Source organism: Mustelus asterias, chromosome 1 (assembly GCF_964213995.1).
Source record: "Mustelus asterias chromosome 1, sMusAst1.hap1.1, whole genome shotgun sequence".
In the NCBI taxonomy this organism is placed as follows: Eukaryota; Metazoa; Chordata; class Chondrichthyes; order Carcharhiniformes; family Triakidae; genus Mustelus; species Mustelus asterias.
In genome coordinates, this window is record NC_135801.1 from 127,885,877 (window position 1) to 127,897,568 (window position 11,692).

At 40.4% G+C, this 11,692-nt stretch overlaps 1 protein-coding gene across 2 annotated transcripts in view; it reads left to right on the top strand.

Moving 5' to 3' along the window:
• The window catches only part of elovl7a (ELOVL fatty acid elongase 7a), a 49,481-nt gene extending 38,484 nt beyond the window's left edge, over positions 1-10,997 (top strand). For both annotated transcript variants that reach the window (XM_078218728.1, XM_078218737.1), the window contains exons 6-8: positions 878-983; positions 6,636-6,772; positions 8,236-10,997. In XM_078218728.1, the coding sequence (XP_078074854.1) occupies positions 878-983; positions 6,636-6,772; positions 8,236-8,439 (447 nt within the window). In that variant the 3' untranslated portion in view covers positions 8,440-10,997. The remainder of the gene's footprint in view (positions 1-877; positions 984-6,635; positions 6,773-8,235) is intronic.
• The last annotated feature ends 695 nt before the right edge of the window (positions 10,998-11,692 follow it).

Genomic DNA, 11,692 nt, shown 5'->3' on the forward strand with positions numbered 1-11,692 from the left:
TTAGTGGCATTAGTTTCTCTCAATAATGGAAGTATTGTTTTCAGGAAATTTGGGCTGCTTCCAAATACATGAAGCCAATAGCAGAACCTGTAATCCAGTTGTTGCACAACGCATCAACGAAACCTCCTTTCAAAACAGGAGTGCATTTTTATCTCTTTCTTTTGAGGATGTCAGCCCAAAATCAGTTCAGAATGGCTTACAATTATCTTCTCAAGACAACTAGGAGTGGAAAATAAATTTTATTTTATTTTATTATTGTCACATGTATTGGGATACAGTGAAAAGTATTGTTTCTTGTGCGCTATACAGACAAGACATACTGTTCATAGACTATATAGGGGAGAAGGAAAGGAGAGGGTAGAGAAATATAGTGTAACAGTCACAAGGTGTAGAGAAAGATCGTCTTAATATATGGGAGGTCCATTCAAAAGTCTGGCAGCAGGGAAGAAGCTGTTTTTAAGTCGGTTAGTACATGATCTCAGACTTTGTATCTTTTTCCTGACGGAAGAAGGTGGAAGAGAGTATAAGTGCTGGCCTTGCAAGCAACATATCCTAAGACTGAAAAAAAATACAAAGAAATGCCAAGTTTGCGGAAGCAATTTGCTATAACCGGTGATTTTTGAAAATGCACCACATTGTTACATTAATTTATTCAGCAAACATTCCTGTATTATTGGAAATTTTTTCCTTGTTGTGAACCCAGCCTCTAATTGTGAAGGGATTACTTTGTTTGAGTTCAAGTTATTATCTTGCTTGTGAATCGGAGGTCAACATCAAAACATTCGGTTTTAGAAATACAATTATTTGTAAGCTGGTAAAATTATTTTCAGATGACTGAACACAAAATTGTAATGGCATTTCTTGTTTTTCCACACAGATCTTCTTTGTGCTTCGAAAGAAGAACAGTCAAGTGACATTCCTTCATGTTTATCATCACACCATCATGTCTTTCACATGGTGGTTTGGAGTCAAATTTGCTCCAGGTAAACTTGTTGACTTGCTAATTTGCTTTTATTGCATGAGATACTGAATCCACAAATAAACTAAGAAGGTTTGTGCTTCCTACTGTTTAAACTTTCAACAGTTGGCTCACTCTACCTCTCTTAATCTGCAACTGTTTTTGTTCATAAACCAGATTAAAGTCCAATGGGTTTATTTGGAATCATGAGCTCTCGGAGCGCTGCTCCCTCAGGTGACTCACCTGAGGAAGGAGCAGTGCTCTGAAAGCTCGTGATTCCAAATAAACCTATTGGACTTAACCTGGTGTTGAGAGACTTGTTACTGTGCCCACCCCAGTCCAACGCTGGCATCTCCACACCTTGTTAGAACATAGAACATAGAACAGTACAGCACAGAACAGGCCCTTCGGCCCACGATGTTGTGCCGACCTTCATCTGAAACCAAGATCAAGCTATCCCACTCCCTACCATCCTGGTGTGCTCCATGTGCCTATCCAATAACCGCTTAAATGTTCCTAAAGTGTCTGACTCCACTATCACTGCAGGCAGTCCATTCCACACCCCAACCACTCTCTGCGTGAAGAACCTACCTCTGATATCCTTCCTATATCTCCCACCATGAACCCTATAGTTATGCCCCCTCGTAATAGCTCCATCCACCCGAGGAAATAGTCTTTGAACGTTCACTCGATCTATCCCCTTCATCATTTTATAAACCTCTATTAAGTCTCCCCTCAATCTCCTCCGCTCCAGAGAGAACAGCCCCAGCTCCCTCAACCTTTCCTCATAAGACCGACACTCCAAACCAGGCAGCATCCTGGTAAATCTCCTCTGCACTCTTTCCAGCGCTTCTGTCGAGCAAGGTAACTGTTCATGAATAGTTACCTTGCTCGACAGAAACACTGCATGCAGGAATTTGACTTGCAGTCTCACTGAATCTGCTGTTGCTCCAGAACATGGAAAATACTTCATTGGCCCACATTGTACAGGCTGAACTAATCACTGAAATTTAAACAACTGTTAAAATGGGGTAACAACAAAAAGTACAATAAATTATTGCACAAACACAGCACGATGGCACAGTGGTTAGCACTGCTACCTCACGGGTTCAAATCCAGCCTTAGGTGACTGTCTGTCTGTGTGGAGTTTGCACGTTCTCCCTGTGTCTGCTTGGGTTTCCTCCCACAGTCCAAAGATGTGCATGTTAGGTTGATTGGCCATGCTAAATTGCCCCTTAGCAGGGTAAATAAGTGGGTTTACAGGGATAGGGCCTGGGATAGGGCCTGGGTGGGATTGTTGCCGGTGCAGGCTCGATGGGCCCAATGGCCTCCTCCTTTACACTGTAGGGATTCTGTGAAGCATGATCTAAGTCTTGTTTACAACACACTTTTATGAAATGACACTTAAGTCTGTTGAATAAAATTATCTTATTTATTTACATATAAATGACCTGATTCTATTTGTTGCCAAATCCTAGCATCCCCATCCCAATATTTCTCATGGAATAAAAAGGGCAAGCCCTATGTTTCCTGAAGTCGATGACTATCTCCTTCATTTCGTTGACATGGAGGGAGAATTATTGTTGTCTGCACCAGTTCACCAGATTCTCTATCTCTTTCCTGTACTCTGTCTCATCATTGTTTGAGATCCCCAAGTGTTCCCCAGGGGTCAGTATTGGGACCCTTGTTTTTCCTGATGTATGTTAATCATCTAGATCTAGGTGTGCAGGGGACAATTTCAAAGGTGGTGGATTGAAACAAAACTTTGAAGTATTGTAAACTGTGAAGAGAATGATGTAGAACTTCAAAAGGACATGGGCAAGCTGGTGGAGTGGGCTGATAGGTGGCTAATGAAGATCAACGTGGACAAGTGTGGGGTGATGCAATTTTGTAGAAAGAATGCGGAGAGACAACGTAAAATAAGAGGTAAAATTCTTCAAAGATGTGTAGCAGCAGAAGGACCTGGGGATATATGTGCACAGTTCATTGAAGGTGGCATAGATGGAGAGCGTGGTTAACAGAACATATAGTCTTTTGGGCTTTATTAATAGGGGCATAGAATACAAGAGCAAGGAGGTTATGCTGAACTTATACTAGACACTAGTTAGACCTCAGCTGCACTATTGTGCACTGTTCTGGGTGCCACGCTATAGGAAGGATGTGAATGCTTTGGAGACAGTGCAGAAGAGGGTCAAAAGAATGGTTCTAGGGATGAAGAACTTCAGTTATGAAGATAGGTTGTGATTGTTCTCCTTGGAGAGGAGAAGAGGAGATTTGATAGAGATGCTGAAAATCATGAGGGGGCTGGCCCGAGTAAATAGGGCGAAACTGTTCCCACTCGTAAAAAGATCAAAAATGAGAGGGCACAGATTTAAAGTGATTTGCAAAATAAGCAAATGTAATATGGAACAAAACTACTTCACACAGTGAGTAGTTCGAGTCAGGAATGCACTCCCTGGAAGTGTGGTGGAGGCAAGTTCAATCGAGGTATTCAAGAGGACATTAAGAGGATTACTTGATTAGAAACAATATGCAGGGTACTGGGAAAAGGCAGGGGAATGACACACAGTTACAATGCTCATTTGGAGAGCTGGTGCAGATGCAATGGGCCAAATGGCTGCCTCCTGAACCATAACAATTCTGTGATACCTTCAGGGAGTCAGTCCCTCACCACCACCAATAGACACTCCGATCTCCCTTTGGGGATACCAAAAGCAGATTGGCTGATCGCTTTGCAGTGCACCTCCATTCCTTTCACAAGCATAACCCCAAGCTTCCAGTCACTTTCATTGTAATTCTCTTCTGCTGACCTTCCTGTTCCAGTGACGCTCACTGTCAGCTTGAAGAACAGAACCTCACCGTTTGGTTAGGCACTTTGGACACAACGTTGAGTTCAACAATTTCAGATTGTAACTTTTGTACCCATTGTTTTTTTTTCTCCTAAATTTGAATTCTTTTTTTCTCTTATTTTGACTTGGCTGCTAATCATTGTTCTGTCATTTATACTCCTTGACCAATCCTTTGTTTAACTTTCCACTTACTGTTCCCTTTGGCCTTTTAATCTTGTCAGTTATTCTCTCCTGCCTTCCGCCCTGTCTCTTCATCCTTCCACTTGCTTAAAAGCTATCACACTTCTAAAGTTTCCTAGCTCTGACCGGAGTTTCACCACCTGAAACATTAACTCTGTTTCACAGGTGCTGCCTGACCTCCTGAATATTTCCAGCATTTTTTGTTCTTACCTCCCGTCTCCCTGCCCCAGTATTTCAACTCTGCCAACACTCCCGGACTAGGCAGTCATATTTGGTCCATTCCAATCCTAACGACAGTACGATGCCCCTCTGCAATGCTCTAATGTCCTACCATGTCCCCCACCAAGTGCTGTAGTCTATTCTAATAATTCCCCCGTTCTCCCATGGTGATATCCTGAGACCATTCTGCCCCACCCACTGCTGTAAACCAAACCCTCCATTGCATCTGTAGTACGAGCATGTAGCATCTTGTTGAACTGTATCACTGTTCCTTCACAGTCACTGGGTCAGGATCCTGGAATTCCCTGCCCAATAGCACTGTGGCTGTAACTGTACTAAAATGACTGCAGCGGTTCAAGAAATCTATGCTAGCCAATAATGCTCACATCCTGTGGGGAAGAAATAAGAAAAAGGCGCTCCCTGTTGCATAAATCAGATAGCAAATCAGAAGGCAAATGGAATGTTGGTCTTTATCGTGAGAGGGATGGAGTATAGAAGCAGGGAGGTCATGCTGCAACTGTACAAGGTGCTGGTGAGGCCGCACCTAGAGTACTATGTACAGTTTTGGTCCCCTTATTTAAGAAAGGATGTATTGGCTTTGGAAGGGGTGCAGAGAAGGTTCAGAGAACTAGGTTGATTCCAGAGGTGAGGGGGTTGGCTTATGAGGAGAGATTGAGCAGACTGGGCCTGTACTCTTTGGAGTTTAGAAGGTTGAGGGGAGATCTTATAGAGACATATAAGATAATGAAGGGGCTAGACAGGGTAGAAACATCGAGATTGTTTCCACTTACAATGGAAACAAGAACTAGGGGGCATAGCCTCAAAATACAGGGGAGTCAATTTAGAACAGAGTTGAGGAGGAACTTCTTCTCCCAGAGGGTAGTGAATCTTTGAAATTCTCTGCCCAATGAAGCGGTAGAGGCTACCTCATTAAATGTGTTTAAGTTACAGATAGATAGGTTTTTAGCCAATAAGGGAATTAAGGGTTATGGGGAGCGGGCGGGTAAGTGGAACTGAACCCACTATCAGATCAGCCATGATCTTATTGAATGGCGGAGCAGGCTTGAGGGGCTAGATGGCCTACTCCTGCTTCTATTTCTTATGTTCTTATGTAACTTCCAGCAACGTGCAACTAAACACTGAAATCAGCAAGTGCAGCCAGAGATGCTCTGCTCCTCCAGAAACTTTGCTCAACTAATATCTTTCTAGAAAACCTGAGAAGATAATTGAAATACACGGGCCCTGAGAAGTTGCTGTACTTGGGTGATGGTCACCAGATGTGCCAGAAAAATTAAAACTTATCCATTCCCATACAAGTCTATTTTTCATTTTGAGAGAGGCACAGTGGTTAGCACTGCTGCCTCACAGCGCTGGGGACCCGGGTTCGATTCCCAGCTTGGGTCACTGTCTGTGTGGAGTTTGCACATTCTCCTCGTGTCTGTGAGGGGATACTCTGGTTTCCTCCCACAGTCCAAAGATGAGTGGATTGGGTTGACTGGCCATGCTAAATTGCCTCTTGGTGTCAGAGGGATTCGCAGGGTAAATACGTGGGGCTACGGGAATAGGGATGGGTGGGATTGTGGTTGGTGCAGACTCAATGGGCCGAATGGCCTCCTTCTGCACTGTAGGGATTCCATGGCATTGAAAATTAACTTGTGCAAGTGTGAAGTTTCGTTCCTTCACATTCTAATTGTTAGATATTTTACTTTGATCAGTTCAATCTGGAAACAGTTGAACAATTGTAGCTATTTGAAAGATTTGTCATCACTAATGGCAAAGTGAAAACGCAGTGAAGAAAATGTCAGTTGATCTGCAGTAATTACTTACTGCCATTAGGTGGTGCAATCATGCTTTGTGTGGTAGTTAACTGAGCACAGTAAGAAGTCTCACAACACCAGGTTCAAGTCCAACAGGTTCATTTGGTAGCAAAAGCCACTAGCTTTCGGAGCACTGCTCCTTCATCAGGTAAGTGGGAGTTCTGTTCACAAACAGGGCATATAAAGACACAAACTCAATTTACAAAATAATTAATTTAACTGAGCAAGTACAGTCCTGTGATAGATTATTCAGTAATGCTAATGTAGGTTGGATATATGGCTTGGGGGAGTGAAGCGAACCAAATTATACATGCCAGTTGTTGCCCTGAGAATTAGGGATAAGTATGTTCAACGCTGATTTTGTTTTAATGCGTAACTTGGGCATTAGTGCATTGAATGCTTGATAAACTTTATTTAATTGAAGGGTGGGCGTTAACAGGTTGTTCTGTGATTTAAAAAAAAATACTTTTTCAAAAAATACTGCTTTATTTAATATAATCATTCCTTTTGTTGTGTACCTCCAGAGCAGTAATTGAAAAGTCCACCAGCACAATCTTTGGAGAGCTGATCCAGCTTCTTTGATTAACAGTTTTTTCATTTCTCTCCACATAGGCGGTCTGGGAACCTTTCATGCTCTTATAAACTGTATCGTCCATATAATCATGTATTCGTACTATGGTTTATCTGCACTGGGGCAAACTTACCAGAAGTATTTATGGTGGAAAAAGTACATGACCACTATTCAATTGGTAAGTTTTCACTTTGTTCTTGGGTTGTGGCTGACATGCGGCTGACTAATTGGCCCAGGGACATTTCCCGTAACTTGTAAATTAGCCAAGTCCCAGGAGGGGTGGCAGGTTCCATCCCAGGGCATTAGTAATCCAACTGGGTCTTTGCATCACTCCAGTGAGTGCCTGGTGCTGGCCCGCAAACTATCAGGTATTTAAAAATGCAATTTGGTAGCCCGCTGTGGTGGGATTTGAACTCTCCTGTACTCAGTACAATTAGTCTGTGGTCGCCAAGTGGTTGGGCCAGGTTTCCCTTTTGAGTTGAGTTTATTACGCAAAGCTAGTGCTTTTTATTTCAATGTTCATACTGAGAGGATTTGTGGAAATGTTGTCCTGGAGAGAACAAAATCACTCCAGTGCTTTTCTTGGGACTTAAGTAGAGTCTGCTGCTAATTGAAGTTTTATCTGAATTCTGTGAATTGATGTGCAGAGAAAACTTAATCCATACAGTAAAATTCAATGTTTGTAACAAACAGAATTAACAAGAGACTGTATTGATATGCTTGCACTGACTTTGAAAAAAAAATCTTCATCCTCCACTTTTATCATTTGGTTAGCTTGTGCTAATGCACCAACAGGTTGGAGCATATTTCAAATAAGGAATTAATTAATTAAACTCTCTTTGCTCTCTTCCAAATACTACGCACAAACAACTGTGTTAGCTGATGTTACAGCAGTGTCACTCTGATCTCCTAAAGCGGTCTAACTTTCAGTTACGAAGGGCAATTGTGCCTCAGCAGTGATTACAAGATGTGAATTTCTTCCTCCATGACTTGCCACCCTGCACCCCAATTTTTCAGTAGGCCACTCTGCTATGAGACCAGACAATGTTGGCATTTGGGAGAGAATCACTTTATAGGATCCTATTATATCATATATATACACTTCCAGCAATATAAACTCTGTCTGTCTCCTTTTCCCAGATGTCAGACATTTAAGGGGAATCCCTCCTCGTTTGATTTGTAGCAGGTTGAAGATTTTCACTGAAGGTGTAGAACTGAATGACTGTCTTGCCTGTTTACATGATGGACCGCCTTAACATGCACTAAAATACATTGAGTGCAAGTTTCTGTCCCTTCTCCAAACCATATCTCAATTTTCTCAATAGAAATTATTCTTTGAGCTATAGTTTAATTCTGTTTAAGATGGTTCATCTACAAACCTGTGTACCTCTTCGGTGTTACCATGGCATTACACCAATGAAATGATATTGCTTTATCTATTGAGGAGGATCTACTGTTAAGGCAAGTTGACTAAAACCTGGTCTGACAAAAGGTCATCAACCTGAAGTGTTAGTTCAGTTTCTACCTCCACAGATGCTGCTTGACCTGAGTAATTCCAGCAGCCACAGTATTTGACGAAAAATATGCTAGAGCGATCTGGTTACAACCAATTAACAAACTGCTTTTTCCCTCAACTTTCAGGTTCAGTTTGTGGTGATTACTGTCCATATTGGGCAGTTCTTCTTCATGAAAAATTGCCAATACCAGTATCCAGTTTTCCTCTACATAATATGGCTTTATGGAGTTAGCTTTATGATTTTATTTCTCAACTTCTGGTACTACGCGTACACAAAGGGGCAAAGATTGCCAAAGAATGGAGTGAACAAGTCGAAGAAGGAGCAGTAAAAGTAAAGCTAACTGGAATACATTTGATTTGTATTTGTACCTTGGGCAGTAATGAACATGTATTACACAATGTTGTACATAGTGTACTTTTTTTTTTAAAAACTGGATAATATGAAACTGTTTCTGTGATTCTCAAGTTGATTTATTAAGGCATGCTGCCGTGTAGCTGCTAAACGTGTGAAATAAGTCAAACCTCTTCAGAATTTTTTGCCAGCCTCGCAAACTCAATTCTTTGCCCAGTGTTAACATTCACCAGCTGTAATGTGATTGATCCAGCTTCTAACACACGTGCTTCCACCCTTGCCTCCCCCAGTTTTTCTTAATTCTGTGTGTGAAGTGACACAAATGAGCTTTGTGCATTGTTACACTGCATGTTTGACCTTGATGCTGTGTTGTATTTCTTGTGTCAGTGGCATAAGTGCAATTTTGTGCTGCTGGTGCCATTTTGGCAGCAGTGATGCATGTGGGCAACTTTGATCTTGCATCAATTTTGCTTTGCATGGCCACAGTAAATGGAATTTGGACAAAGCCTCTTGTTTTATAATACAGAAACTGGCAGGGCCAGGTTTCTGTTCTGTTGGAAGTGTTGTGCTGTGTTTAAATTACAATTTAAAAGCACTGAAACAATTGTTAAATCTCATTCGACTTCAGCACAGCTTGGGGGCTCTGCCTTTCCCTATTTAGGTTACAAGTGGATAACAACTGTCTAGTTCGATCATGGTATTGGCTGTTCTTTTTAGGAAAATTATTTTTTTAAATTTAGTGCACATTTCTGTAAATCAATTTTAGGAAGAAAAAGAAACTCCCGTGTTTACGAATTTAGTTTTGTTTTGATGGGCTTTTTGAGTAAAATGAACTTTCGCTAAACAGCTGGAGAGCCCTGCTCTGGAAGTAGTTCATTGTTGGAATACAGAGCTCTATTGTGCCTATCCTTATGCAGCTGTCCCCATTATTGAAAGTAATTCTTCCTTTAACCGTTTATATGGATGTGTTTTCAAAGTGGCAGGAACATTTTTTGTAAAATTTTCCCCTTTCTTTCTCTTTTTACTCAAAATCCGTCCAACTTGCTGGTGATGTCTGTAAATGTGTTTAGCTATTTCTTTTGTAAAAGGTGTTTGGGAATATTAGGAAGTTGTGGAAGTTTAGGCTTAAGCTTTCCCATTATTGAAATTTAATGCCAACAGCAATTTTAAAATGTGAATTTTCATTTTTGAGGTGCTAATGTTTAGATATGTTAATCACAAATATTTGCTTAATTTTCAAGGAAAATAGTTAAGGGATTGCTTAGATATTTCAGCGTTTTCATTGTTAGATGCTGTAGTTCATTCCAAATGCAAAATTCTATGGTTAATTTTTTTTTTTCACTGATTGGCTTTCTATACAAGGTCAGTTCCCATTATCTCAATGTATTTTTTCTTTCTGCTTCACTTCCTTGTTCAGATGTATGGTTATACGGATAAATATTTGATCATTGGACCAATTCATTTTGAATTCCAGATAACAGAATCATAGGCACATTTCTGCCCTTTCACAGACAAAAATATTGGACCGGTTTCTCACCAACAAGCTTTAAATTCTTCACTAAAGTCAAAAGTTTTTAACGCTGATTTTTGAAATGCACAATAAATTTCTTTTGCCTCTGGAGCTGTTTTGAATCTCTGAAGGATCAAAAACACCTTTCCGGTATGCAAATGGTCATAACCAAAATATATTTGAGCAGTCTTTGGCTAGCTAGAGCTATAAACTGACAGTTTCAAGTACGAGTCCATGTTAGTGTGGTTGCAACAGGAAATTGAGATGTTCCTGTTCTATTAATGGGCTGTTTTTTTAAGAGTTGGATAAAATAATATTTTAGAGACGCAATTGAAGCATACAAATCCAGTATCGACTTCCCCTCTTTTTTTATTAAAGAAAGGTGCCAAAAGGGAAGAAATTTCCCAAAAGGTTGCATTCCCAACTGACTACAATATTTCTAAATTACCTTTGTTTTTATTGGACTTTTCTGAGTCTGTTATGTGGCATGCTATGATAGAGTTTTCAAAGGAGATAAACACATTATTCAACTCTGGCATTGCAAACAAGAAGCTGGAGGCCACATGTTTTAAGAGTGAGCGTGTATCACAAGTTGGAAAATAATGTGTCAAACACTGCAGTGCAGTAATGTGGCAGTGAGTGAATTGGAAAGGCTTAATGTTCTAAAGAGGGTTGAATTTTGTTTTATACTTTTTAAACTTAAATACTACGCTATTACAATTTGATGAAAAATACAGTTTCTTAATTATATATGAAACCATTGGTGGAAAACTCCTGATACAGATGCTTGTTCCAGTTTACAACAAGTACGTCAAGTGACGTATTGAAGAAAACATGATGGGTTTGGAAAATTGTACCTTGATCTTTCTGAAATGTTGTACTCAGTTGTAATAGTAGAAGCATGTTGTATTTCAATTTTAACAAGTGTTTCCAAATTGATTTCTTTTCTGAGTGGTAATACTTGCAATGATGTGTCTTAAAATCATTTATATATACATCCATAATAAACATTTATCATTAAATCTAGATTGTATTTTGTACTGTGGTAAGTGGTGTTCATCCAGTAGCACCAACTCCATTCTTTTATTGTTTGTAATGTTTTTGAAGTCCCAAGAAGTCGGAAAATGGATGCCAAGCAAAGTGGGTGGTACTGGTTGAAAAGGTACCTCAGGGAATTAAATAGTAAGATTTATAAGTTAATAAGATCAAGGAGATGAATTAGGCCATTCGGCCCATCGAGTCTGCTCTGCCATTCAATCATCGCTGATATGCACCTCATCCCCATTTTCCTGCCTTCTCCACATAACCTTTCAACCCATTACCAATTAAAAATCTGTCTAACACAAATTTACTCACTGTCCCAGCATCCACTGTGTTTTTGGATAGCGAATTCCACGGATTCACAACCCTTTGGGAGAAGTAGTTTCTCCTCAACTCTGTTTCAAATTTGCTACTGCTTATCCTAAGACTATGACCTCTCGTCCTAGAATGCCCCACCAGCGAAAGCATCCACTCCAGGTCTATCCATACCTTTTATCATCTTGAATACCTCAATTTGATCTCCCCTCATTCTTCTAAATACCAGAGAGTATAGGCCTAAACTGTTCAATCTCTCTTCATATGACAAACCCCTCATCTCTGGAATCAATCTAGTGAACCTCCTCAGAACTGCCTCCAATGCCACTACATCTTTCCTCAAATAAGGGGACCAAAACTGTGC